At 42.5% G+C, this 27,915-nt stretch overlaps 1 protein-coding gene across 1 annotated transcript in view; it reads right to left on the bottom strand.

Annotated features, from left to right (window-relative positions):
• Positions 1-25,605, bottom strand: part of SPATA6L (spermatogenesis associated 6 like) — a 37,539-nt gene extending 11,934 nt beyond the window's left edge. Inside the window, exons 1-7 of the mRNA XM_088018936.1 lie at positions 24,777-25,605; positions 24,147-24,284; positions 21,357-21,405; positions 17,845-17,886; positions 7,785-7,909; positions 3,426-3,503; positions 63-305 (exon numbers count right to left, since the gene is read on the bottom strand). Of these exons, the coding sequence (XP_087875062.1) occupies positions 63-305; positions 3,426-3,503; positions 7,785-7,909; positions 17,845-17,886; positions 21,357-21,405; positions 24,147-24,284; positions 24,777-25,046 (945 nt within the window). The 5' untranslated portion in view covers positions 25,047-25,605. The remainder of the gene's footprint in view (positions 1-62; positions 306-3,425; positions 3,504-7,784; positions 7,910-17,844; positions 17,887-21,356; positions 21,406-24,146; positions 24,285-24,776) is intronic.
• Positions 25,606-27,915: the final 2,310 nt, after the last annotated feature.

The following is a 27,915-nucleotide window of genomic DNA, read 5'->3' as shown; positions in this document are numbered from 1 at the left end:
TGGATTTTATCCTCATTTGCACCTTCACCCTTCCAGACTCTGAAAAATAATTTTAGGCTCACGTGTCTAACTACAAATGGAGGTTTGCTTCCGCCGGAGATTCTGATGTTATTTCCAAGGTTCAGTTGAGCTGGCTGGTCGTGAAAGCAGCGCCGGGCGGAAACGGGAGAGGGAGCACGGGACTGCATGCTTTGGGGCAGTCTGTTGAGATTACTCTCCTTTGGCTTCATCTTCATATTATTTATGGGGAGCTTGGGTCCATCTGTTGCAGATAAAGGCCTTCTTGACTTACTATATTTTTCTTCCTGAAACCAAAACAAGAAACACTGTTTTTTAAAAAATGGAAAATGGAGAAAAAAGAAGAAAAATTCAATCAGAATATAACTATATTGAACTGAACTTTGTTTAAGGAAGAAGACTGAACATCTCAGATTTGCTAAACATGAACTTAAGAAAGGGTATTCTCTCCTTAGTTTTTCTTTAGCTCAGCTTAACATCACTAGTAGTTATAACTCGCTGGAGTAATATATTTCAACCAGAAACAGTGAAAATTATTTGCAGTAGGACAAAGTTGGAAGGTGTCAGACACTCCTCCCTCATCATGATGATTGATGGGGGGGGATGAATCTGGCCCACACCCAGGTCCAGCAATTTTTCAAGGAATTTATTATAAGGAAATAATTATGTATGTGTATAGCTACATTCTTTTCCTTTTTAAAAAAAGACTTTATTTTATTTATTTGAGAGAGAGAACACAAGCAGGGGCAGAGGGAGAGGGAGAAGCAGGCTTCCCGCTGAGCAGGGAGACCCATGCGGGGCTCGATCCCAGGACCCGGAGATCATGACCTGAGCCGAAGGCAGATGCTTAACCGACTGAGCCACCCAGATGCCCCAGCTACAGACATTCTTATAACCATTCAAAAAATGAGAAATCAGCTATACTGGTGAGTAAGCAATTTCCACTGCGCTCCAAACCCACCTTGCTCTAATATATCAGCTTGAGGGTACTGGGGCAAACCCTTCTGCTCTTTCAGCTGTTCAGTAGAGGTTCCACCACTAGGAGGCGCTAGAAGGAGGCGGCAAGCTGGGAGGAGGAAGCCAGGACTCCCACTCCCAGTTCTGCCTTCTACTCCCGACAGCATCACCCCAGCAACCGGGCTTCACCTTGAGAGAGGCACACGGTGCCAGTGTATAGTTTTCCCCTCATAACCCCAGACCGAGCCTCACCGTGCCCGGCTCAGACCTCCCAGCACCAGCCAGCCAGAGTGCCCCCGCCCCAGAGCTTTGAGTCCTGCCCCACAGGACCCTCCCTCCAAGCTCCAGAGACCCCAGCAGTGAGCACTGTCCCTCACAGAGGTCTGAGTCCCATTCATCAGAGCCCTGCCTCTGAACCCCCGAGGAAGCACCCAGGCAAGCGGCCCCTCCCCACAGGTCTGGTTCCACCTGTGTGGGGTCTCTTCCTCAGGCTCCTACGTCCTTGATGACCCCACCTCTTCCCCTGGTTCCCCAGCCCTAGGGATGGAAGCTGCTTCCTTTAGTTACTATGTCTGTCACTTCAGTGACCCTTTTACTCTCCAGTCCTTCAACCCCTGTTTGGCCTTTTAAAAAAAAAAAAAAGATTTAATTAATTAAATCTTTTTACTAAAAGAACAGGTGTGGTTTGTTTTCCTCACCGGACTCTGATTACCGTCTCAGTGAAGTGCCCAACAACAGGAAAACCATTGACCAAATCATGGTACGTCCATACAACAGCTAACTATGAAGCCGTGAAAAACTGCCTGGCGTAACAATACTTAAGGATGTGAGAAACGGGGCGCCTGGGCGGCTCAGTTGGTTAAGCATCTGACTCTTGATTTTGGCTCAGGTCACGATTTCAGGGTTGTGAGATCGAGCCCTGCATCCGGCTCCACCCACAGTATGGAGTCTGCTTGAGATTCTCTCTCTCCATCTCCTACTGCTCATGCTCTTTCTCTCTCTAAAATAAATAAATCTTAAAAAAGGATGTGAGAAACATGTCCACGGCATATTAAGTCAAAAAGGAAAGATACAAAATCATATGCAGTATTGCATGATCCCAGTCTTTTAAAATTAAAATAATGTGTGTGTGTGTGTGTGTGTGTGTGTGTGTGTGTGTATGGAAGAATATACTCAAAAAAATGAGTCATGCCCATCCCTACATAATAAGAATGACAGGCAATTTTATTTTTATTTTGTCCTGTTTGCTTATCTGTATTTTCTAGTTTTCTAAACTAAATACTTTTGTTATAAGAAAAAAAAAACAGTAAGAGCTATTACTTTAAAAAGTTAATACTTAATGGAAGACCTATATTAAGAGGCCAAAACAAGATTAAAATGGTGGAGTGGAAGAGAGAGACAGACTGAAAGATCACTGTGCACCCATATCAGCCTGGAGAAAATAGTGGGTAAATAGGGAAAAACTGAAAAGCAAACAGTGCAGGGGCACCTGCGTGGCTCAGTCAGCTAGCAACCACCTCTTGATTTCGGCTCAGGTTGTGATCTCAGGGTCATGAGATCAAGCCCCATGTCCAGCTCTGTGCTCAGTGTAGAGTCTCCTTGGGATTCTCTCTCCATCTCCCTCTGCCCCTCCTGCTCATGCTCTCTCTCTCTCACTTTCTAAGATAAATAAATCAATTTTAAAAATGTTTAAAAAAATAAAAAGCAGTGAATGCCTTCCTTAAAATTAATCATTTGCCTCCTATTATGAGTCATGATGCCCAGAGGATTGATGGCTTTGCACAGATTAATGACCTTTGCATTCAGTACCCCTTAACCCACAGCCTACACTTCCAAGGATTTTCCAAGACACCAGGCAAGATTTGGGATGACAAGCAAAGTACCTGAAGAAGCTTTACGAATTACATTCAATCATTGTCCATATTGTTCTACAAAGGATTTTAAATCGTTAAAAATTATGTACAACAAGGTAAAAAGAAAGACCAAAAGCAATCAGTGTGATGGGGAAATTAGGGCTGAACATGACAGTGAAATGGAGGGGGTGCTCAAGGATGCCCCAAGGCCTAGAGGACCCACAAATACAACTCTGAGCTGCGGCCTCAGCAAAAGAAAGAAGGAACACAGTTATTCATAAGATCAAGAGTAAAAGTCGTGAAACAATAACAAGAAAGCTAATTGGCCTACTTATGTCAAACTTGTGATTTTAGCTTTTATATCCCTTGTTCCACTGTTCCACTAACTATACCATGATGAATACATGTCAAACGCACTCAGTCTAATGTGATAAGCTGAACAGTCTGAATATAGAAATTCAAGCCTAGTGATAAATCTCCAGGTTTCTATTCATCCAGTTGCCATCTAAACTTGGTAACCAAGTTTGGGCTGAAATTCTTTAAATCTATGGAGAAAATTCATGACAGTTCTATCACTGGCTTCTTGGTTATACTTACAGAAAATCTGTTTCTTTGCAGAAACACTCGTTCTCTGATGGCTGTCCTTGTAGAAAACTCTATTTTGGGAGCAATGCCCTAAAAATAAAACAGCATAAAAGAAGCAAATAAAATTACTGGAAATAGATGCTCAGCCCACCCCATCTAACTTGAAAGCATGTAAGAACCTAATTACTTTTTTGTGCGGTTGGCATAATCCACACATATTACCTAAAATATATACATAACAAATATATATATGATGGAATACTATTCAGCCTTTAAAAAGAAGGAATTTTGCCTTTTATGACAACATAAAAGAAACTAGAGGACATTATGCTGAGTGAAATAAGCCAGACACAGAGAGACAAACGTGGTGTGCCTTACTTACGTGTGGGATCTAAAACAGCCAAACTCATAGAAGAAGACAGTGCTGTTTGCCAGGGGCTGGAGGATGGGTGGTCAAGGGCACAAATTATGCAAGATGGCTAAGTTCTAGAGGTCTATCTGGTGTGCAGCAATTGACTATAGTTAATAATACTATAGTGTCCATTTGAAAGTTTCTATGAGGGTAGATCTTAAGCAAAGAAAAAGAGAGAGAGATTGAGAGAGAGGGAGGGAAGGAAAAGAAAAAAGAAAAGAAAAAGGAAACGGCTAAACGAGTAATAATAAGTGATGGATAAGTTAATTAGCTTGATTGTGGCAATTCTTTCACATTGTATATTAACACATCAAGTTGTACACCTTAAATGTATACAATATTTATTTGATTATACATCAGTAAAGCTGAAAAATAAAACATATACACGCAGCCTGGGTAGCACACAATTATGTCCCCATTTTACATGGGAGGGAGCAGGCTTGGAGAGGTGGGTCTCTCCGGTGTCACACAGCTGCGGATCGGGAGAGCCAGGAGTTCGCTTGTTTCCTGCCCGTTTATTCCTCCCTCTGCACGTTCATCCCTGTGCATTCATCTGGTCTGCAAAACAAGTTCTTACAAGTACAGCCTAGATCCTCGGCGGTTTTTTTTTGGCCTCTAGAACGCAGTATGCCCATACGCGTGGTAGGCCTGGACTGGTGACTCAAGATTTCTGGGCGTGCAAACACATGAGCCCCGTTGCTGCAGAGCCCGATGATGCGGAGGGGGGGGTGGCATACGTCAAACAGTGTACAAGACCTCTGGCCAGATCAGCCTCACCTCCAGTCAGGAGACTGCCCACACAAAGAGGAGGGCTGGGGAGCTCCAAGGTCCACAGCGCGACCGATGGAATCACGAGACCGCCTGTGTGTACCAAACCCCGGGTCCCCTGCGGCCCAGCTGTCTGAGCCTGAACAAGTCACCACTGGAGGCACAGACTTGTGTCGCCGTCTCATCGCCTCGCAGGGAGGCCATGTTAACCCCTGAATGACAGTACGACAAACTGTAACCGTTCACATCGTGTGCTTGACTATATGCCAGATAGCATGCTGAACACGACACATAGATTTAACCCTCATTTGATGGGGGAAGTACTATTATCAGCGCATTTTACAGCTGAGGAAACCGAGGTACACAGAGACTAAGTAATTTACCCAAAGTCACAGTCACTGAGTGACACAACTAGGACTGGACCCAGACAATCGGGGCCCACACTTAACCTCTGCACATGTGGCTGCCTAGCCAGCCTTCAAAGCCCCGCTCCAGTCTGCCTGGGGAGGAAGGGGGGGCTCTACCTTCAAGGAATCCACACCCTGTAACACATTCTTGTCTGCCTCCCGTAACCTCCACTCCTGACAATGACTTCAGACCATAAGGGGGGATGTATACTTCCTTTTCCACAGCAGTACTGATTTTAGTATAATAGTTTAGAGCTGAAATTTACAGCCTCTCTCTTGCCCAGCTTCCTTAGCAACAGGAGGAGGGTGATGATGGTTAGGCCAACAAATGGATTTAACAGTACAGTTTTTCTAGAATCACGGCCCTAAAGGAAAAATGAAATTATTAACTAAAAGTTAATTAAGAAATAATAATATTCTTTCTGCTTACTTTAACAGAGTCAGTCTTGACCTAACAAGAAAACAAATTACATTAAAAAGAAAATTCTTGGGGCGCCTGGCTGGCTTAGGTGGTAGAGCGTGCGACTCCTGATCTGGGGTCGTGAGTTCAAGCCCCACGTTGCACATAAAGCCCAGTTTAAAAAAAATTAAAATTAAGCAAAAAGCCCAAACAGAACAAAACAAAACAAAATTCTTGACCTTGCCAAGAAAAGGAGGGAGAAAAAGCTGTCAAAGTATCAAGTGAAATAAAATGAAATATGGAAATACCAAGAAAAGGTCACATTCTCGTGGAGGAAATAAATCTAATTCTTAATGAATTAATAACTTAAGGGAAAATAATGAAGTGAATAATGAACCTGTAATCCATGAGAGAATCAGCCTCTTGCAGTGACCAAGCCCGACAAGAAAGCATGAGAACCCTGCTCCATCACTCACCAGCCCTGTGGCTTTGAGCACATTTCTTAAACTCCCTCTGCCAGTTTCCCCAACCATAGGACAGAAAAAGAATAACAGCCACCTTGCAGGGTTAGGAGGGTGGAACAAGATAAGTCATGTATCAAACTCAGCACGGTGCCCGGCATCTAGGGAGAACACAACGAACGTCGGCCATCGTTAAAACTGTGGTGACTGGTTTTGTTTTACCTTCCAGAACACTGGAGAGAAATTGAGTTCCACTTTTTTACAAATGGTTTAAAACATAGTTTTCATAACTTCACTGATACTTTACCTCTAATGTGTGAGGATCTTTCCCTGCAGTTTAAAGCCCTTTCTCTGATGACTACCTCCGTTTATGAGTAACTGTAAAAACACAATTTCCTATATGTTCTTCTTCCTACTTATGCTCATGAAGTTAAACAGAGACAACATTTGGGAGAAGACAAGAACGTGTGTTTCTCCTCGTCGTCATACCCAGCTGCATACCAGCCCCGTGTTTGCAGATGGCTTTGACTACATAGAAAACTCAGTTATATTATATAACTTTACATCAACCAAAGTTAATATAAAGAGTATCCCCTACTTGATTCTCACCAGTTTTTGTCCTTTTAGTGTCTGAAGAGCAGTATACCAATAACTCAAAATAATAAAGGCAAGCCTTCTCACGAGTACCACGGATGTAAGTGACAGACAAAGAGTATCTCTGAGGGGAAAAAATGGTGCCAGTGATCTTCACCAAACCATCAAAGATTATGGAGGGTTTAAAGTTATGCTCATTAGCGATTCTGATGCATGTTTGCTGCTTGAAATATTAGAACTAGAAGTTCTGTCATCATAAACATCACAGAAACAAGGGGCCTCATGTTACATATTCTTCACTTACTCTCAACAAAACGGGAAGTGATAACATTTTACGAAATTATAACTATAATGATTCACGGGGGAGTAAGAGAAAAGTGAGTATTAAACAGGCTTTTTAAATTCATAAAGCTGTGGCCCTTCCAACAGAGACCATCCAAGTAACATAAAGGTTGAGAATATTGTCAGAGCTGCCGTGGGGTTAGAAACTATCACAGATACCAGCAAAATGAATGTCCTGAATTTGGGTTCAGGTAATGCCCGCAAAACAGATTGTCATCTGAATAACTACTGTGTCTTTTAAGATCCTTTAGTAGTATCTCTGTGAACCTCTGTCCCTTTCCTTGCCATTAAGTGGAAACTCTTGACATCTGTCTTGGCTGACGAGAGCCATCACGGAAATAACATACCATAGGAAAACCCAAAACCTCGGGGCGCCTGCGTGGCTCAGTCATTAAGTGTCTGCCTTTGGCTCAGGTCAAGGTCCTGGGGTCCTGGGATCCAGCCCCGCATCGGGCTCCCTGCTCAGTGGGAAGCCTGCTTCTCCCTCTCCCACTCTCCCTACTTGTGTTCCCTCTCTCGCTGTGCCTCTCTCTGTCAAATAAATAAATAAAATCTTAAAAAAAAAAAAAGGAAAACCCAAAAGCTCAAAATAAATGAGAGGCGGCATTATTACTCTCACGATTCTATTTGCTTCCATTATTACTACTAAAACAATAGCTACGATGAAATAAACTGGTATTAAATCTTTCCATTAGTCTGCATTAAGAGGAGGTGGAAAAGCATCCTTGTAAGTATGTGACACTGTGAATAAGGCAATGATTTGGCCTGATTAGGTTAAGACCCCTCCCCCACCACCATCTCTCAGATCAGCAGTGGGGGAAATCAGTATAATTTGGTTTTTGAAAGGGGCATCTAAACAGGGCTGCTACACAGGGGTACTAACCGAGATGAAGTGATCAGCCCAAGAACAAGCCCTGTCAGAAATAAAATGTCCAAGTCCCAAGAATCTCTCCCCACAGGAGTCCAGGCTGGGCAGGAACCACTTACTGGAAACCCTGCAATCGTCTTCATGAGCACCTCCCTGCACATCCCAGGGAGCGACGGTGTCAGCTTGGGTTCAGGGAAAAGAAAATCCCGTGTGTTTTCTTCATAGCAGGCCAACTCCTCCCACACTAGAAAGAAAGAAGAAAAGCCATAAGTAGATTTACATTCTCAAAATGATCTACATTCCTGAGTTTAACAAAATAAAAGCTTAGGCAGGTGACAGCTGAGATGGCATTCAGATAAAAATAGACATTTTGATCAAAGCACCTGTTATTCAAGAGGTGGAGTAGAAGAGATTTCTACTACTTCTTATCTCATGGATCATTTTTAAAAGCCTTCCCAACTCATAACAGAGAAGAAGAAAAAAAACTAAAGGATTGCTCCATGAAACAGAACAAAGAGAAATATCCCTTTTCATCCCTCCATCTGTCCATCCTTCGATGCATCCACCCATCCTTTCCTTCAACCATGTTTTCTAAGGACACACCTTGGGCCAAGCCCTAGGGATAGAACAGGAACAAGGCAGACAATGCCCCGTTCACACAATGGTTACAGCATAGATTGGGGGGGGCGGGGGATGGGGGGTCAACATGTCCTCTGATGCAGGGATATCAGCATCCCCATGGCCCACAGAACAGCCAAAGCTGTGGTTCTTAGCAGGGCTGGTACCAGCCACAGGGACATTCCCAAAAACTTTGGGGGACATTTCATGGGCAGGAGCCAGAGGTGCTAAGATGTCTCACAACGCTCAAGACACTCCTGCACAACATTCTAATGTCATAACAACATTCTTTCAGGTGAGAAGCTGTTTTATAATTGGCTGAGCCTGGAACCTCACTGTTACATACAAACACGGAGCATTTTCTTTGCATGATCTTAAAATACACGGAATTTTCAGGAATGCAGCTACCGTGTAAATTAAGCAACAAATGTGTTCAGATCTTTACTGAGACCCTACTGGCTATTTTGAAAATCATGCCACATCTAAATCCTTCCTTATGCTCAACGTTTGTGTATTGATATGCATATTTTGTTTTAAACCATTTTCCTTTTACTTCTCCTTTGTTACAGCTGAACTATTATATTGTTTGCAGCGATTTGTGTAAGCTGGTTATAGTAACCATGAATATTATTTCAGTATGGCAAAAGGGATGCTACAAAACACTCATTACCAAAAGAAGATCTTGGGTCTAAGGGGACTGAGCAGCTACCAGCGGAGCCCTCCTTGTCTACACAGCAGGTGCTACACCAGAGGTTCAGACCAAGAGTGGACCCTGTACAGAGCACCACCAAAAAAGAAACCATAGTCAATGAGGTAGCTTTACCGTTTGGTGACCGCCATTTGATTTTGAGAAGAACTCTGATAGGGTGTATTTCTGGCACATCAGCGTGATGGGTTAATGTCTTCCTACTTATCCCACTCAACACAAATGCTTGGGTTCTCATAAGGATCCAAGTGCAAAAAGAACCCATTCTCTCTTTTTCATCACAATATCATGTCTTTCCACTCCTCTCCTGTCATCTCAGACATGCACCAGCCACACGGACTGACGATCTATCTTCCCCCACTCCGCTACATACGGCCTTCCTCGGCCCACGCTGTTCTTTCCAAAACGTCCTTTCTTCCTTCCCATTCCCGATGAAATCCCGTTCATCTTTCAAGTCTCACTTTAAACGTCTCCTCATGTCTCCGAGATAACAGGTCCAAAACAGAACTCTTGAATTTTTCCCACAAGTAAGCTCTCCCTTAGCCTCCCATCAGAAGAACCAATACCACATGCTTGAGCCAAAAATCTAGGATTTATCCTTGATTCCACTCTTTCGCTCCTCACATGAACTCTTTCATTCAGAGAGAATTCAGAGACTTCCTCCACTCAGAGACCTCACAAGTGCAACCTGAAAACGGGCGGTGATGTGACAATCTCCTCGTCCAAATTAGCTAAGTCCTGTTGACTCCATCTCCAAAATAAATCTAAAATCTGTGTCCTTTCTCCATCCTTACGGCCGCCAGGCTGGTCCCAGCCCCACCACCTGTCTCTCCACCCACTGCCACGGCCTCCGAGCTGGTCTCCCTGTTTCCACTGTCCCGCACTCAAACCTGTCCTCCACACGCTGCCATGTTATAAAAACATCACATTGTACCTTCCCGTCACATTAAAACCTTCCAACAGGCTCCCCATCCTGCTAGAATAAAACCTAAGCACCTTACCCTGGCCTTCAAGACTCCGTGTAATCCGCCTCGCCTAACCCCCCCTCCATCATCTGTTACCCCTCTCCTCCTTGCTCATGCCACGTCCGCCCTGCTGCCCTTCCTGCTGTCCCTCAAACACACCAAGCTCGCCTCTACCTTAGATGCTTGCCCCGCGTTCTCCGTCATCTTCCTTCCCCGGATCTCTGCGTGGCTGGCTCCCTTGATGCGGAGCTCAATCCCAGGACCCTGGGATCATGACCTAAGCTGAAGGGAGACACTTAACCGACTGAGCCACCCAGGCACCCCAGCCTTTTTCACTTTGTACCCAAAATATATCGCGAACCAAGACTGGCGTCACACATGTGTTTGTGACCTGCTCCCGTCAGTGCTGGGACTTGTACGTTTACTACTCCATCCCTGGCAGGGACGTCCCTAGAGGGTGTGAGTGCGGGGCAGTTACCAGCACGGGGCCCAGCCAAGACCGCCTCACCTGGAAGGGGGCCAATCTGCCAGTGTCTCTCATAGGCCCCTGGAGAGATCATTAAGGATGGACATTTTAAACATTTTTTAAAATTTGTTTATTTAGAGAGAGAGAGAGTGGGGTGGGGAGGGGCAGAGGGAGAGGGAAAGAAGCCGATTCAGTGGGGTGGGGCTCAATGCGGGGCTCGATCCCAGGACCTCAAGACCATGACCCAAGCTGAAACCAAGAGTCGGACACTCAACCGACTGAACCACCCAGGCACCCTTTTACAACCGCATTTCAGAGGAGGTCAGAAAAGAGAGGTGTCGTGCGGCCTCCTGGAGCTGCCTCCAAGCAGATGACATGAGAGAACTTAAGTCTCCGCTTACATCAGGTGCTCAGTTAGCATTCGTTACCCTCTTTGAAACACAGTTTCCACCACTGTGAGAGGAGGAGACGGACAAAAAGTCCTCTAAAATCTTTCCAACTCCTACCCTTCACTCATTTCTCAATCACTTCTTTTCCATCTTTTCAATCTCTTTTCATTCATATGCTCAAGAAATATGCACTGAGGACCTACCGTGTGCCAGGAGTTCTAGATCCTGGGTGTATAACAGGAAACACCATGGGTATAATTCCTGCCTTCCCGGAGCTTACAGTCCACAAATGAGGAACAATTACACAAATGAATATACAATGTACATTGATGATAAAGACGAAGGTGGGGAGGCAGTGGGAAGGCGGGGGGGGGGGGGTTGTAAGATGGATCTTCTGCTTCATCGCAGCCTCCTTTTCATCAGTGCTCCTTTGACAGGCTCCCTCTGGAATGGGCATGACATCCCAACTCTGCTGGCCAGAGACTTCCTCCACTCAGAGACCTCACAAGTGCAACCTGAAAACGGGAGGTGATGTGACAATCTCCTTGCCCATCACTAGCAACAAAACACAGCTTTCTACTGAGGCATATGGTTCGGTGGTTAAGAACTGTTTCTAGGTGGAGACAAAGCTGGTTCAAACCCCTGCTCCACCATTTACCAGCTATGTGACCAGGAGCAAATGACATAATCTCCTAGTTTCAGCTTCCTCTTCAGGAAAACATAAAAGTCATAATAGTACCTGCCCCCTGGGGCTACTGTGAGGGCACGTGACATATATAAAGTGCCAAGCACACTGCCTAACAACACCTGCCATCATCGGGACCGCTCCATGATACCAGCCCAGCAGAGGTCCCAGCACCACTGGTCTCTGGACATCACGTGTTTTCAATCATACGCTCCCACTCCAATAAACCCCTACACCCCCGGTGTGATGTTCTCCACACTGAGCTTCTCCTTTCTCCTCCCATAGGTTTTTGGCCAGCTCTTCTCACTGCGTCCAACATGACAGCTGCTAAATCATGATGCGTGTTTTTAGCAAGAATTAAAATAAAAAGAGGCCAGAGAATCGGAGGCAGGATCATCTCCTATCTTTGGAATGACAGGGATAAAGAGACTGGAATCGGAGAAGAGAAATAAAAGGCTGATGTGTCTCAATTCTCTCTCTCTCTCTGCTTTGGTCATGTTCTGGAATCCAACCTGCCACCCAGTGTAAAAATGTCTGCACAGCAAGGGGACGCTACAGAGGAGCCTCAGTTGTAAATAATGAGCATATAGCATATACACAGGCTGAGCGATTCTCAGAGGCCAAGGGAAATGTCTGAAAGAAATCAGTGTTCTCACAGGCTCAGACTGGGACATCATCAATGCTGTCAGTGAAAAACTTTTCCCCTGAAAAAAGGAAAACAAATGAGCCTTCGAGAAAAATAGTCATTTTCGTAACAATGTTGTTTTGAAAAATCTACCGTTTACAGAGCATACCAGAACTGACAGCTTGCCTCCCGTGATGGAGTCTCATGTGGCGCCTTCTGTACAGAGAAGGAAACCGGCTCTGCGGGCAGGATGCACGTAAGGATGCCACGTGGCAAAGTGGGATTTCAAACCCCTGTTATCTGGGGCAGGAGTTCTTCCACTGTTGATGCCTCATGAACACCACTACGAAGCATCAAACGAAGTCTGATTGAGGGAACGGTGCCCACTGAGTTAGCATCCACAAGCCTTCTCCCAGACAAGAGGCTTTCAACAAAGAGATGGGTAGAAAGAAAGCTAAGCGCCCCCGCAGACAGGATCAGCTGCTGCCCCCCTGTGTCCATTCGCTTTTTCCCAGCTTTTGTAAACAGGAACCAGAGGAGTCTTCATGGCTTCTAAGCCTAATCCTTGGACCTCTCTAGCAGTAAAGCCAGAGGCAAATCGAAGGGACTCGTGCCATTAACACAATGGTCAAAAGACTATAGGTGTGTTGGAAAGTGATGTGAATAAACATTAAACAATAAAATAGTATCTGCAGCCAAATGAAAAGTGAAGGATTTCAGCCACGTGAAGGATGGGTCCCTGCGAACCTAAATGTAGCCCCTGTGACCCCATGGTGCTGCCTACATGAGACAAATCATTTTTGCTTAATTATCAAGTATCGAGAACCAGCAGAGCAGGAGGGCTCACCACCACCATCCTGCCTGGTGCCACGGGCGTGATACCAACAGCACAGCGTGGGGCATGTTCTGAGCACACCCTCAATACACGGATGGTGGACCAATTAGTGGACTAATCTGTAATGCATCTGAAGCCGAATGAAATTATTTTGAGCAATTCTAATCTAATGCTATTAAAAACTACAATCTGCAATACAAGGACTGAAGAGAAAAGGAAAATAAGTATCATACAGCCTCCATTTCATATCTGAGTAGCTTCTGAGTTATAACCTGTAGGCATGCACCCAGCCTCAAAGTTCTCCAGTCATCGTGGCCCTGAACTACTCTTGCAACCTTCTCACAGGTGGATTTCTGGTCACATGAAAAACATATGGTAATCTAAGATATATCAAATATTAAAAAGCAAGTTGCAGATTATGTATATTCAATCACTATGTATACTGAACATACATATATTAAATACTAGATATATAGAGTACATTCATGTATACATGTGTGTACATATAAATGTATTTTAGATTTCATTGAATACACCAAATGCATTACATATACATATATCTGAAAACACCTAAAAAGAAACAACAAATTATTAGTAGTAATTATTGTCAGAAGTTGTTGATGAATGTGGTTTTTAACTTTTTATTTTATATAACTTTGTGGTAAATTTTTACAGTACAAGTATTTAGGTATTGGGTTATTTTTTTTAAGATTTTATTTTTTTATATGTCAGAGAGAGAGCACAAGCAGGGGGAGGGGCAGAGGGAGATGGAGAAGCAAGCTCCCCACTGAGCAGGGAGCCCGATGCAGGGCTTGATCCCAGGACCCTGAGATCATGACCTGAGCCAAGGGCAGACACTTAACCGACTGAGCCACCCAGGCACCCCAGGTATTGGGTTACTTTTTAAAACTTCATGTAGAACTAAATAAGACCAAAATGGGCCTGCTTCTACTTCATTAACACCAAAATATAACTTGCCAATTTGCATTGATATATGTTTGAACATAAAATAAGGTCAAGTAAGAAAAAAAAAACTATGGAAAAAAATTCAATACCCTGATTTTAGCCTACCACTTTTAGGCTGAAAAATATTCAGTAAGAATTTCTGAAAAGCAGGTAGGAAGTATCTCTGATCTTCCCTCTGTTCTACCTAAGAAAGCCCTGATATATACAAGGGTTCCTATCCTAAGATCCACAGAAAATGGGGTTCTTCTCTGTCTTCAGGGTCTGCTTCTGTCAATGGGCCAAGAGGCAGAAGAAAGAGCTACAGACTTCCGGGTCCCCTCAACTCCTTGCGGCCCATGTCTTGCTCTAGCTAGGTACAGCCCCAGCTGGCAAAACTATGATCCTCATAAAAGCCTCCACAGCCACCTCTGCTTTAGCTCAGGAAGCTGCCAGACTCACTTTCCGTCTCCCATGTTCTTAAGAAAACAAAAGATTCAAACAATAAAATATCAAAAGAATACAACAAAACAGGAGACATACATATGCATTAAGCATAACTTATTTAAAAACTTTGGTAAAAATATCAGGAATATATACCAAAGGGCAATGTTAACATCCAGATATCACTCCTCAAGTAATCAAAGAATACTGAAAATCACGTTATACAGAAGAAAAGAAAGAAAACAAATTATGGGAAAATGGAAATTTTTAAGAAGTAAATTTTAAATTTTAGGTTGTCACAAATCATATATAAAAAGGGGCCAACACATATAGTAAAATATATTTTAAAGAAATTATATACAGGGCGCCTGGGTGGCTCAGTTGTTAAGCGTCTGCCTTCGGCTCAGGTTATGATCCCAGGGTCCTGGGATCGAGCCCTGCATCGGGCTCCCTGCTCTGCGGGAAGCCTGCTTCTCCCTCTCCCACACCCCCTGTTTGTGTTCCCTCTCTCGCTATGTCTCTCTGTCAAATAAATGAATAAAATCTTTAAAAAAAAAAAAAGAAAGAAATTATATACTTTGCAAACACAATAAATTCAAATGATAATATCCGGCATTAGCTGGGCTATGGGCAAGGGGCATGCCATACACTATTGAATACAGTAATAACGGAAACTTGCCGGTGATCAGTTTACTCCCAGGTGACAAGATATGGATGTTGTTCCCCTTTATCCACAGTGGATTATGTTCCAAGACCCCCAGGGGATGCCTGAAACTGCAGACAGTACTGAATCCTATATACACTACGCTTTTTTCCTACGCATACCTACCTACGGTAAAGTTTAACTTATAAATTAGGCTTAGTGAGATTAACAACAATAACTAATAATAAAATAATTATAACAATATACTGTAATAACAGTCACATGAATGTGGTCTCTTGCAAAATATCTTATTGCATGTACTTACCCTTATTGTGATGATGTGATTTGATAAAACGCCTACGTGATGAGAAGTGAGGTGAGTGACTCAGTTGTTAGGCTACTACTGACCTCCTGACAATGTCAGAAGGAGGATCATCTGCTTCTGAACCATGGTTGTTGCCATGGGTAACTGAAACCATAGGAAGCAGAACCACAGATACAGGGGGACTCCTGTAATTCTATTGTTTACAAATACACCAAGAGAAAAAAATAATTTTTATAAATATGTGAAAGACAAAGCCTAAATGTTTAACAATATCAATTTAAGGATAATTATAATACTACGGAAAAACGCATAGCTACTGAGAATGACAAAGTACAGATAACAATGTACAGTGGAAAAGCAAAACCCCAAATGTTATGTCCCTACTCTTCATGGACTTATAAAAACACATAAGTAAATTGATGAAGTTCTTTACTGCCATTAAAAATAATGACGTACATCTATGCTTTTAGAAATGACAATGCAACAGTGATCTATCACGGGGGAAGCCACAAGAGGAGAAAATGTATGTGACACTATTATGTAAAAATTTTGTATCTAGGTGTTCTTCTGTCCGCAGAGATATATCAGGAAACATGTTCACCAAATTATAAAAGTTTTCTCATCATCTGGGGATGCTTTTTGCAACAAATAAAAACTGTAAAGCTATTTTCAGTTTTGGGAAGAAAAAGGGCAAAAACCTATAACAGCAAAGATCAAAAAAGAATTAGAAATGTTTGAGTCTTAAATATTCTCTCTCTCTCTCTCTCACACACACACACACACACACACACACACACACACACACTAAAATCACCAGGTAGGGACACTTGGGTGGCTCAGTTGGTTAGGCATCCACCTTATGCTCAGGTCATGATCCCAGGTCCTAGGATGGAGCCCCCTGTCAGGCTCCCTGCTCAGCCTCTCCTTCTGCCCTTCCTCCATGCTTGTGTTCTCTCAAATAAATAAATCCTTAAGAAAAAAAAGACACATGAAGCAAAGGTACCACAGAAAAGTTTCCTCCTATAGTGCCACAATTCTAGCAAGCACTTTTTCTGTAAAGGGCAAGACAGTAAATACTTTAAGGCTTTGCAGACCACATGGTCATTACTACTCAACTCCAGCATAAACAAAAGCAGCCACAGACAATATTTAAACGAATGAGCATGGTTGTGTTCCAATAAAACTTTATGGACAATGAAGTCTGAATTTTATATAATTTTCACGCCATGAAATACTTAAAAAAAATTTTCCAACCATTCAAAAAAATATAAGAACTGAAGACAGTTTGGCAGTTCCTTAAAAAGTTACACATGGAGGGGTGCCTGGGGTGGTCAGTCGGTGAAGCATCTGACTCCTGATTTTGGCTCAGGTCATGATCTCAGGGGTCGTGGGATCGAGCCCTGCGTCAGGCTCTGCACTCAGCATGGAGTCTGCTTGTCCCTCTCCCTGCCCCTGCTTGCATGTACGCGTGTGTGCGCTCCCTCTCTCTCAAATGAATAAAATCTTTAAAAAAAAAAAAGTTAAACACGGAGGTACCATATATATGACACAAAAATTCTACTCCTAGGTATACACCCAAGAGAACTGAAAACATGTACTCACACAACAACTTGTACATGAATGTTAATAGCACTGTTATTCATAATATGCAAAAAGTGGAAACAACCCAAATGTCCCTCAACCAGCAAATGGATAAACAAACTTTGGTACATCCACATAAAAGCACATTATGCAGCCCTAAAAAGGAATGAAGTAATGATACATGCCACAACATGGATGCACCTTGAAAACATGCAAAGTGAAAGGGGCCAGACACAAAAGGCCACATATTGTCTGAGTCCATTGACGTTAAATGTCTGGAGTAGGCGAGTCAACAGAGAAAGTAGATTAGTTGTGGCCAGGGCTATGGGAACAGGGAATGAAGAGGGACTCCTCATGACTACGCGTTTCTTTTTGGGATAATAAAAATGTCTGGAATAAGATAGTGGTGACGGTTGCACAACTTTGTAAAGATACTAAAGCAACTGAATGGTACACTTGACAACAGTGAAATTTGTAGTATATGAATTAAACATAGAGTATACGAATTTCAATTTTTAAAAACGTAGAAATTTAGCTCACGAGTCATACAAAACAAACTGCAGGCTGGATTTGGCCTGGGGCCTACAGTTTGCCAACCCTGTTCTAGCATCTAACACAGAAGACAGTTTTGGGTATTACACACACACACACACGCCCCATAAAGTAGAACAAAGTCAAAGGCAACAACTGGAAAGAAACGGAGCCACGATTTTATTATTTGATGATAATTAGATAAAGTTATGAAAAAATAGAAAGTCAAATGCCTGCTTACGCTTACTGCCACCAAACCCATAAAGTTACTTTTCCGGGAATGGACAGAATTCAACAGACCGGTGGGGGAAAAAAGGGAGTGTTCTAGAAAGCACAACTTGTAAATACCAATCCCATTCTGTCATCCCAAAACCCTTTCCAAATAAAATAAACTACTTTAGAAATGCATTTACTGGCACATTACCTGGAGGTACTAGTTGTATTAATTCAAACCTGGTTAGGAAGCCTAAAAGGGAAAAAAATGAGATTTTAATACTTAAGAAAAATGCTGGAGTTGTTCATTAATTGCTAAGTTTAAGACTGCCATAACATCCCATTTACATTAATAATAATATTAATAATAATAATAATAATAATAATAGGTGCCGTACCAACAATGATTTAGGTATTTTGAGGCCCAGTAATTCAAAGGCATGGAATGAGAGTAATTGGTATTCTTTGCCCTGAAAAGTGTTGATGAAATGAATGCAATATTTTCTCTCTTAAAAGTGTATTCATAAAGGATGCCTGGGTGGCTCAGTGGGTTAAGCGTCTGCCTTTGGCTCAGGTCATGATCCCAGGGTCCTGAGATCAAGTTCCACATCAGGGTCCCTGCTCAGCAGGGAGCCTGCTTCTCCCTCTCCCTCTGCTGCTCCCCCTGCTTGTGCTCTCTCTAACAAATAAAATCTTAAAAAAAATTTTTTTAACATATTCGTAAGTCACTGACATAATAATTGACTTATCATTTTTAAAAAATTCACAATATAACTGTTGTCAATTAACCTACATAAGTTTATCTTGCTTAAAACAGTATGTTTTCTGGGGCGCCTGGGTGGCTAAGTTGTTAAGCATCTGCCTTTGGCTCAGGTCATGATCCCAGGGTCCTGGGGTGGAGCCCCGCTTCGGGCTCCCTGCTCGGCAGGAAGCCTGCTTCTCCCTCTCCCACTCCCCCTGCTTGTGTTCCCTCTCTCACTGTGTCTCTCTCTGTCAAATAAATAAATAAAATCTTAAAAAAAAAAAACACTATGCTCTCTGACTATATAAATGAGACATAAAATATCACATTTTTTATACTTCCTGAGTCCAAAATGTATTTATAAATAGTGAGCCCATGTACAAAATCTATAAGGACAAGAATAAAATTCAAATCTTAAAGTAATTTAAACATAAATGGTATAACAATTAAAAATCAATAAAGATAATTCCCACAAAATATGAGAAGTGAAAACATTTTAAAATAGACAATAATGGTGACAATTTTAGACACTTATAGTTACTAATACTGTATGATATATTTGAAAGCTGCTGAGAGTAGGTCTTAAATGTTCTCACAACAAAAAAGAAATGGTATTATGTGATGTGATGAGTTTCTTAGCTAATGCTGTGGTGGTTATCATTTCACAATATATAAGTGTATCGAAACCACATATCGTATACCTTAAATTTACACAATGTTATACATCAATTATGTCTCAAAGAAGCTGGAAATATGTGAAAAAAAAGTAAAATTGTCCCTTCATAGACTTATGAAAAAGATATGAGTGTATGAGGACAGAATTTTAAATGCCAAGAAACTTAACAGCTAAGACAGCTTGTAATTTTAGGTTTTCCAAGTAGGAAAAAGGAACATATCTTTGCCAACCATCACTCCAATGGTTGTTTAGCACTTCATTTGTCTCAGGCTCCAAATTCCTTACATTCAATTAATTCTCACCACATCCCATGTTCATGGATTGGAAGACTTAATATTGTTCAGATGGAAATATTCCCTAAGTTGATCCACAGGTTCAGTGCAATGCCTTTCAACATCCTAGCGGGCTTCTTTGCAGAACTGACATGCTGATCCTAAAATTCATATGGAAAGGAAAGGAAATCCAAATAGCAAAAACTGCCTTGAAAAGAACTAAGGTAGGGGACTCACATTTCCTGACTTCAAAACTTACTTACAAAGCTACAGTAATCAAAATTGTGTGGAATTGGCATAATGATAGATACATGGATCAACAGAATAGAGAGTCAAAAACAAACAAACAAACAAACAAACGCTGGGGCGCCTGGGTGGCTCAGTCGTTAAGCGTCTGCCTTTGGCTCAGGTCATGATCCCAGGGTCCTGGGATCGAGCCCCGCTTCGGGCTCCCTGCTCAGAGGAGAGTCTGCTTCTTTCTCTCCCACTCCCCCTGCTTGTGTTCCCTCTCTTGCTGTCTCTCTCTCTCTCTGTGTCAAATAAATTAAAAAAAATCTTTTAAAAAACCCTTCATTTTTACACTCAGTTGACTTTGAACAAACATGCCAATACTATTCAATGGGGGTAAAATACTCTTATCAACAAATGGTACCAGGATGACTGGATATCCAGATGCAAGTTGGACCCCTACTTCATGCTATTTATAAAAATCAAAATAATACATATCATAGACATAAATGTAAAAGTTAAAACTATAAAACGCTTAGAAGAAAACATAGACATAAATCTTTGTGACTTGAATGAGGTAATGCTTTCTTAGTTATGACATCAAAAGTGCAAATAACAAAAGAAAAACAGATAAAATTGAATTCATCAAAATTTTAAATTTTTGTGTTTCAAAGAACACCATCAAGAAAATGAAAAGATAATCCAAAGAATGGAAGAAAACATTTATCTATCATACATCTGATATGGGACTTGTATCTACAATATACAAAGAACTCGATACATTACAAGTCCACTATATGTTACAACTCAATAATAAAAAACCAAATAACCCAATTAAAATATAAGCAAAAGCTCTGAATACACATTTCTCCAAAAAAGATATAGAGTCAATAAACACATGAAAAAATGCTCAACATCATCAAACCACAATGAGATTTCACTTCATACCCACAAGGATGGCTAGCAATCAAAAGGACAGGTAATAAGAAGTGTTGGCCAGAAGTGGAACCCTCACATATTGCTGGTGCAATGTGAAATAATTCAGCTGCTTTGGTAAAGTTTCTCCAGAGATTAAAAAGAATTACCATATGACCCCATACTTCTATTCCTAGGTATATACCCAAGAGAAATGAAAACATATGTCAACAAAAAAACTTGTACACAAATATTCATAGCAACATTATTCATCACAGCCCAAACGTGAAAACAACCCAACCACCCATCAACCAATGAATGACTAAATAAAATGTAGTATCTCCATACAATGAAACACTATTTGGCCACAAAAGCACATGAAGTATTAACACATGCTGTAGCAAAGATGAATCCTGAAAACATTATGCTCAGGGAAAGAAGCCAGTCACAAAGGAGCACGTATTGTATAATTCCATTTACATGAAATATGCAGAATAAGCAAATCTACAGAGACAGAAAGATTGGTTAGCAGTTAGCTAGGGCTGGGAGTGATAAGGAAGAATGGGTTTAAGGCTTCATTCTATGATAAAAATGTTTTATAATTAATATGGTGATGGTCACACAACTGTGTGAAGATACAAAAACCATTTAATTGTAAATAAATTAATAAACAAACAGAAGTGTACCATCCAGTAAGTCCCATCTCTATCTAGAAAAGAGTCTGTAAGAGAACGAAAAACATGACTCAAATTTGACATAGACTCTCCTGAATATAAATATGGATCGAACATGGAAATATTACAACATAGAATATCGTAGAATTTTATATCTGTACACACAATTACACACACAACAGTTGTTTTGTTTTGTTTTGTTTTGAGAGTACCTACTTTCTAAAATGTCTGCTACAGCGCCAGGATCTATGGCATTTTCAAACACCTGCAGGAAAAAAAAATGGTGAAAATAAATTTTCAAACATTTATTAATAGATGCTTGTAGAAAATGTAGATTATATTCTTCCAAATAATTAACACATGCCAGCCAATTCCAGCCATATAATATTTTGAAATTCAACAGGAGTATCTTTAACAGGTATGTGTTAAAAGTTCAATGAATGACTATAGAATGAGAACACAGTACCAAGCACAAGGAAAATCTGAGTTAGCTGAATCTACCACATGCTCCAAATGTCATCAACTTGACCTAGCCCTACAGTTTGCTGCTAAAAGCACATCTGGCGTCAAGCCTCAGAGTCTTGCTTGGGTACCTAGAAATACATTCTGCATACCACAGACACTCATTAAATGATGTTAACTGAATAAACGACCTTAGCAATTGGTTGTGCTAAAAAGGAACATAAGTAAAAATTCTATCTACGTGTAACACAAAAGAAAATGAGGCACTACTAAGCTATACTTCTACAGAACCCAAAATAACCAGAGCGAGGGAGAGCCTCATAAGCTTAAAGTATATCGTGAAGCACAAGACAAATGTGATATCTGTCTAGCCAATGCCAAATCTGCTTATTTTGTCTTTGAGCTGAAGGGTCTGGGAGAGGACTGAGATTAAAAGCATAACACGCCCTTCTCCCTGAACTCTGGAAGCCGCTAAGAAACGAAAGTTTTCATCAGAGTTTGATTTCAGGCATTTAAGTTCTGATATAAATGGTGTTTAAATTTAAGTATGGTTAACATCTGCTCTTGATCCAAAGCCAGTTCACCTTTAAGTACAAAAGTGGAGGCTGTCCCCTGTAATCTATTTTTGTCTTACTGACTTAGATTTTTCAAGCAAATGCAGGTGAGGGGTTTTTTTTCCCCTGAATTATTTCAGCTTGCTTCATTTGCTTGCTTATTTCACCTTCACTTCATCCATGGCTACGGATTTTCTCAACTGTGATCCTGGGGAGTAATTGCTCAAACACAATGTCTCATACATTCTTGATAAGCGATTTCTTATTTATCCAAATGTTTTAGAACATTCATTTCTGGGTTACACAGCAGGTCCAAGGAGGAGAAAATGTCTTCGATACTTGCTGCAAGTATTTGCAGCTAGAGAATGGAACAAATACAAGAAAACTGGAGCCAGGTGGGAGAAAGCTGGAATAGGAACCCAAGCAGCTCACACACGAGGGCAATATTTCAAAATTTTTAAATAAATGCATTTTATAAAAAGGAAAATGGTCCGTGATACATGTTTGACTAGCAATCTTCAAATGCACAGCTTTGCAACAGAGCAGTAGTGGCATCTGGAGTCTAACTCTGAGGTTGATCCCCCCTTTTCTACAAGTCAAGGACGTTGGACTAGATGACCTCCAAGGTCATTCACGGAATTATCATTCTGTGCTTCTGTGATTTTGTATCCTTGTGCTTCTCTTAAAAGGGAAGTCTTTTTAAAGTCTTCTATAGAAGGAAAACTGAAAAACTAATAAGGATATTCCCAGGGGAAAACACAGACTGGATTTTCACCACCCACTTCCTACCACTACCAGTATCTAAATAGCAGAAATGGGTTCCTCTGGATTCTGACTATATGTCCCAAGGTAATATCCATTTATTCCTCTCCTCTCTTATCCAAACAGTTTTGTAGACTCTATTTAAATTTCTGCTGTGATTTCCAAAAACATTACATACAGCCTAGCCTTTTAGAAAATCAATCCTCATCTCCTCTCCCAGTCTCAGTTGGAAACAGGTCATTTTCTGGGCAACACCATCCAGACCTTTAAAAATGAGGGGCTCGGGACACCTGGGTGGCTTAGTCGTTAAGTATCTGCCTTCGGCTCAGGTCATGGTCCCAGGGTCCTGGGATCGAGCCCCGCATCGGGCTCCCTGCTCAGCGGGAAGCCTGCTTCTCCCTCTCCCACTCCCCCTGCTTGTGTTCCCTCTCTCACTGTCTCTCTATCTGTCAGATAAATAAATAAAATCTTTAAAAATGATGGGCTCTACCTTATCTAGCCTTCCCATACTCATCCCCTCCTCCAAAGAGCAGCTCAGCGATATTGTTTGGGGAAAAATCATTAGACTGATCAAGGTTAAAAGTGATTCCGCCTCCAAATTCCAAAACGAAAACTTCAAAGAACTGTGCATGATTCATAATAATGAAACCTAATATTCTAAATTAAAGTGGGAAGAAGTTTGTAATGTTCATTTAATATCACGTTCATACTCACTGGAATAGAACCTAGCCTTTATCACTGTAGCTAAATAAACCAGGGACGACCTAAGAAAATTCAATAAATCTGAAGAGGCTTGTTTTGTTACAGGATTTCAGATACAGGATCTTACTAATTTGAATATAGTTTTTTTCATTCTGAGTCTACAATAGTTTGTTTCTAAGGTCCACTAATTTACTGATAATCTCGGTCAGAAATGTAATGCAGCTGCCTCTGACACCTCCAAGAACATTCAGAAAATGCTCTCTCTGCTCCAGTTAGAAAATGCCATGGGAATTCCAAGAATAGAAAGCATCCACCAGGGCATTTAGCGCTAGGTTGACAGAACTTGGCTCAGACCTACAATGCAAAAGCAAGTCCTCCAACTCTGGTTCTGTACTGTTCTGAGGTGCCTTCAGGTCATTTTTTTCTTTTAAGAAAATGTACAAAATAACTTTATAAGACCCATTAGATGATCTCCAGACAACAACATTTAAACTTCTCTATTTGGCAATGAGAAAGTCAGGATCACCTTTTCAAACCTCATGCTCTGCTGAATCATAATAGGGAACACAGAGGGAAAGCAGTCGGTCTCCAGGTATTGATTTAGGAGGTACACCCCAAGGTACACATCTTGCTTGTCAGGAAGGAACACCCCTGGACAAGAAATCTTAAAAACAAAGAAAAAACAGAGAACAGGGTTTGTTTGGTGTCGTTTTTTAAGCGGAGCTCTGGTTTTCCTGAACTCCCACGGCCGCCGTCAACCCCCCCCCACCACCCCCGCACCCCTTCGCCTGGACCTCCCACACCTCCATCTCCCCCTGTCGTCGCCCTCCTCGAGTAGAAATTCCAGTTTCCTCCCACGTCTCCGCCAGGTGTCACACTCGTCCTCTCGCCGGCTCCTCTCCCCGCCCCTCCGGGAGGGCAGTGCGGAAGCGGAAGAGGCTGCAGGGCCGGGAGCCTCTCGCTAGGCCGGTCGGCTCCTGGGGTCCGTGCCCCCCGCCGCGATGCCGAGCCCCCGGAGGAACGCGGACGGACGCCCGCTGGCCGCCTCCGCCTCGAGCACCAGCAGCCCCGGCAGCCCGGCCCACGGCGGCGGCGGCGGCGGCCGGTTCGAGTTCCAGTCCCTGCTCGGCAGCCGCGCGCCCGGCGCGGACCCCACCTGCGCCCGGCTGCGCGCGTCCGAGAGCCCGGTGCACCGCCGCGGCTCCTTCCCTCTGGCCGGGGCCGGCCCCCCGCAGGCAGCCCCCGCCCCGCTGCCGGAGGAAGACCGCATGGACCTGAACCCGTCCTTCCTGGGCATCGCCCTGCGCTCCCTGCTGGCCATCGACCTGTGGCTGTCCAAGAAGCTGGGGGTGTGCGCCGTTGAGAGCTCGTCCTGGGGTAGCATGCGGCCTCTTATGAAGCTGCTGGAGATCTCGGGACACGGCATCCCCTGGCTCCTGGGGACCCTCTATTGCCTGTCCAGGAGCGACAGCTGGGCCGGGCGCGAGGTGCTCATGAACCTGCTCTTCGCCCTGCTCTTGGACCTGCTGCTGGTGGCCCTGATCAAGGGGCTGGTGCGCAGGCGCCGCCCGGCTCACAACCAGATGGACATGTTTGTCACCCTCTCAGTGGACAAGTACTCCTTCCCCTCGGGCCACGCCACCAGGGCCGCCCTGGTGTCGCGGTTCGTCCTGAACCACTTGGTGCTGGCCATTCCGCTGAGGGTGCTTGTGGTCCTATGGGCCTTCATCGTGGGCTTCTCCAGGGTCATGCTGGGGCGGCACAATGTCACTGACGTGGCTTTTGGCTTTTTTCTGGGCTACACGCAGTACAGCATCGTGGACTATTTCTGGCTTTCGCCCCACAATGCCCCGGTCCTCTTCGTACTGTGGAACCAACAATGACACCATCTCATTCATTTATGGCACCGGGAGATCTGAAGGTTTCCACATGCGATGAAGCCGGCGTAAACCAGCGACAATTCTGCTTCTCCCTCTAAGGACATTTCAGGCTTCGTTTGGGATTTCAGGTGTCATTCCGTCTTGATGGGTTGCTACGCTGGAGAACATGCTGGCCATTATGACCACAGCCATGTTACAGAAAGCAAAAAAAAAAAAAAAAAAAGCCCTCTATTATATATTTATTCAACAACTATTTATATCTCCAGGACAACTGCAAAGAAAACAAGCTGGGGTGATTATAATCCTGCTGTTTTTTAAAAGTTGACAAAAGTAAATTTTGGGTTTTGTAGTCATCCTGTAAGTCAACATACCATTTGTAAAGTGAACTTTGGAAAAAAAAAAAAAAAAAACCTATGATTCTGTCAGTATACATGCAGATGAACCACCTACTAATCCTAGTTCTTTTCCTGAGGTAGATTTTAAACAGTATTTTAAAAGTCTAAGACATAGGTTTTTCTCATTTATTCCCTGAAAATCTGTTGCCACAGTGTCTTCTTAATCCTGATTTTCTTGATAAGCTTTCTTAGTATATTGTCTCTTCCATCTTTGTGGATTGGGTAGTGAGAAGAGAGATTATAGTACGTATCTTGCTTTCCTTTCCCTCTACCTCCTCAAAAACTCTTTAAATAGATATTTATTTCCCATCTCTCCAATATTATCTTTATGCATTTAGAGAACAAGCCAAGAACTTAACTTGAAGAAGAAACACTTAAAGGTGGGCATACCTACAGTGCCCACGGAAATGGAAGGATGGGACTATGACCGAATGCTTAATTCTGTTGATGACAAATAGCATGGCATGACAGAGGACCGGAAAGCTGAGGACTCAGGAACTGCAAGTCTGGGGGTGGGCTTACCACATACTATGTCAGTGGGCCAGTATGGTGGGAGATGGGGCTCTGCTGCCCATCATCTCTACTGAATAAACAATAGTGCTCCTCTACTTAGGTAATAGGAAAATAACTTGGTTCTTTGCAGTGCAAGGCCATAAACTTTCTTATATGTATCACAAGGATGACCCTGTATATTAAACTTTTTCATATGGAATTCCATTTCCCCGTATACAGCACACTTTAGTAACAGTATTTAACTTGAAATTCATCAGGGGAGCCCACTGCTATACCAGGCACAAGGTATAACTAACTCCTAAATTTCCCTTTACATTGACCTTCACATTTAAAGCAGTTTATCCATAGGTGCCTCCCCAAATCACAAGACCAAAGATCACCAAATGCAGGATGGACTCTGCTCATTATTCTTTGAGCAGGGAAGACCAAGAAGGGGATGTGCTTTAAATGCTGTCCTACCTGAAAAATAAGAACTTTTGAATTACCTCTGGCACTGGTGTTTTCAGATAATTACGGATTATTTTGACATTTACAGAAAGAGAGGATTATGGCCTTTGTCACGTAGAGGGGCACACTGGAATCTGGAGAATGGTGTGACAAGTGGGCTCTGATTGGGTAGAAGTGTGAGCTTTCTGAGTGTGAGAGGCACACGGAGGAACTCCTCAAAGTAAAATAAAATCACTTGTATTCCCACAACATCCTGAACGCAAGACTACCTCTTCTCTCGCTGAATCAGCCAAACTGTAAAGCTCTAAGTGATTTGCTTTATTGTTTAATCTTAGATCTTTTGTTTTAATCCGGCAATATCCAGGCCAGATCTTTTTGAAAGCAGTATTTCCTTTTGCGGTGTTCACAAGTCTGAATATTGGGAGCTCACAGTTTTATCTTCTGGTTCCTGGTTTTACTTCTGGAATTCCCTGTCTTAGTCGTTGGGGACCTGAGTGCAGGCTTTTAAAGCACAGATCAATTCAAATGATGTCTCTGAAACACTTTAGAGTAGAAAATGATTTTACTGTAAATTAATTGTACACTGAGGAATGCCTTTGAAAAATGAAAATAAAATTAACCAGTAATGTTGAATGAAGTGAGATGAAAACTTTTTCCATTTTTGCCTTGGTGGAAGACCGCTTTATCACTCAGCTTCTCAAGAATTCCTCCCCCCTACTGCAAAATTTTGAGGGTCGGCAGCACTCGATGTAGCACAATTTGATAGAGTCTAGTCCTACTTGCTCTCAGCGAAATGGGACAAATCCAGGACATTTTTGTCTTTCAGAACTGCATGTATCATGAAACCACAGCACTTGTCACTTGTACGGAGGCTCACCAGATTTTCCGTGGCCAAAACTTACTGACACTGTGCTTGTAATCACGGCCGGTAGAGAAGCCCCTATAAGCTGGGAGGCAAAGGTGCATGACAGTCTGTTACCAACTACGGATGGAAGGATTGGAACACAGAAGCTGAATTCAGGGTAGTGACTGACCCCAAACAGGAACAATGCAGTCACTC

This window comes from Eumetopias jubatus, unplaced genomic scaffold (assembly GCF_037043125.1).
Source record: "Eumetopias jubatus isolate StellerSeaLion01/CBP00866 unplaced genomic scaffold, mEumJub1_p1.0 scaffold_15, whole genome shotgun sequence".
NCBI lineage: Eukaryota > Metazoa > Chordata > Mammalia > Carnivora > Otariidae > Eumetopias > Eumetopias jubatus.
This window is presented reverse-complemented; position numbering and strand designations above follow the sequence as displayed.